At 61.9% G+C, this 909-nt stretch overlaps 1 protein-coding gene across 2 annotated transcripts in view; it reads right to left on the bottom strand.

Annotated features, from left to right (window-relative positions):
• LOC126494854 (rano class II histocompatibility antigen, B-1 beta chain-like) overlaps positions 1 to 909 on the bottom strand; it is a 10,421-nt gene that overhangs the window by 8,201 nt on the left and 1,311 nt on the right. For both annotated transcript variants that reach the window (XM_050132302.1, XM_050132301.1), the window contains exon 2: positions 155 to 424. In XM_050132302.1, the coding sequence (XP_049988259.1) occupies positions 155 to 424 (270 nt within the window). The remainder of the gene's footprint in view (positions 1 to 154; positions 425 to 909) is intronic.

The raw sequence follows: 909 nt of genomic DNA, 5'->3' as shown, positions 1-909 counted from the left end.
GGGGGGCGGGGGTGAGAATCGGCGCTGCGTGGGGCAGGGTAAACAGGGAGCAGGCTGCGGCAGCTCCTCCAGCTGGGAACCCCGACTGCGGGGTCCCCTCCGGCCCACGCCCCCCCCACGGCCCCCGCCTCCTGCGGACCCGCCCTGCGCTCACCTAGCCGCCGCAGGGAGGTGCGGACCTCATTGTTGTAGTTGTTTCTGCACACCGTGTCTATCTCGGCCCGCATCTGCTCCAGGATGTCCTTCTGGCTGTTGAAGTACTCGGCGTCCGGCCGCCCAAGCTCGGTCACCGCGCGGTGCTCGCCGAGGTCACTGTCGAAGCGCACGTACTCCTCCCGGTTGTAGATGTAGCTGCTCACGTGCCGCACGCGCTGCGTCCCGTTGGTGTAGTAGCACTGGCACTTGTGCTGGTACACGAAATCCCCTGCGGACGGGCGCGGTCAGCCCTGGCGCCCGGAGCCCGCGCGGCGCTGCGGGCTGGGACGACGCGGTCTCTAGGTACCTCGGAGCCTCGGGACGGGCGGTCGGGAGGGGGCACCCGGCTTAGAGGGGTCGGGACTCTGAGTGAACCCCGCCTCCAGGGGACTCCGGGACACCTGACAGAAGCTTCCTTCTGAGAAAAGAAGAGCTCAAGAGAGGGAGTACAGCGACCCACTCTTCTGATAAGAATATTCCCGGAAGGACAAACTGTACTTAGTGCGGTTTTGTTGTTGTTGTTGTTTTGCTTGTTTGTTTGGGTTTTTGGTTTTTTGGTTTGTTTTTTGCCGGTTAATGGTGGCGCGCGCCTTTAACTCAGGAGGGAGAAACGGGCGGATCTCTGTGAGTTCGAAGCCAGCCTGGTCTACAGCGCGACTTACAGGACAGCCAGGGCTACACAGAGAAACCCTGTCTCAACAAACAAAACAAAAA

Source organism: Alexandromys fortis, unplaced genomic scaffold, assembly GCF_014885135.2.
Source record: "Alexandromys fortis isolate MF-2015 unplaced genomic scaffold, M_Fortis_MF-2015_v1.1 scaffold_420, whole genome shotgun sequence".
Taxonomy (NCBI): domain Eukaryota; kingdom Metazoa; phylum Chordata; class Mammalia; order Rodentia; family Cricetidae; genus Alexandromys; species Alexandromys fortis.
This window is presented reverse-complemented; position numbering and strand designations above follow the sequence as displayed.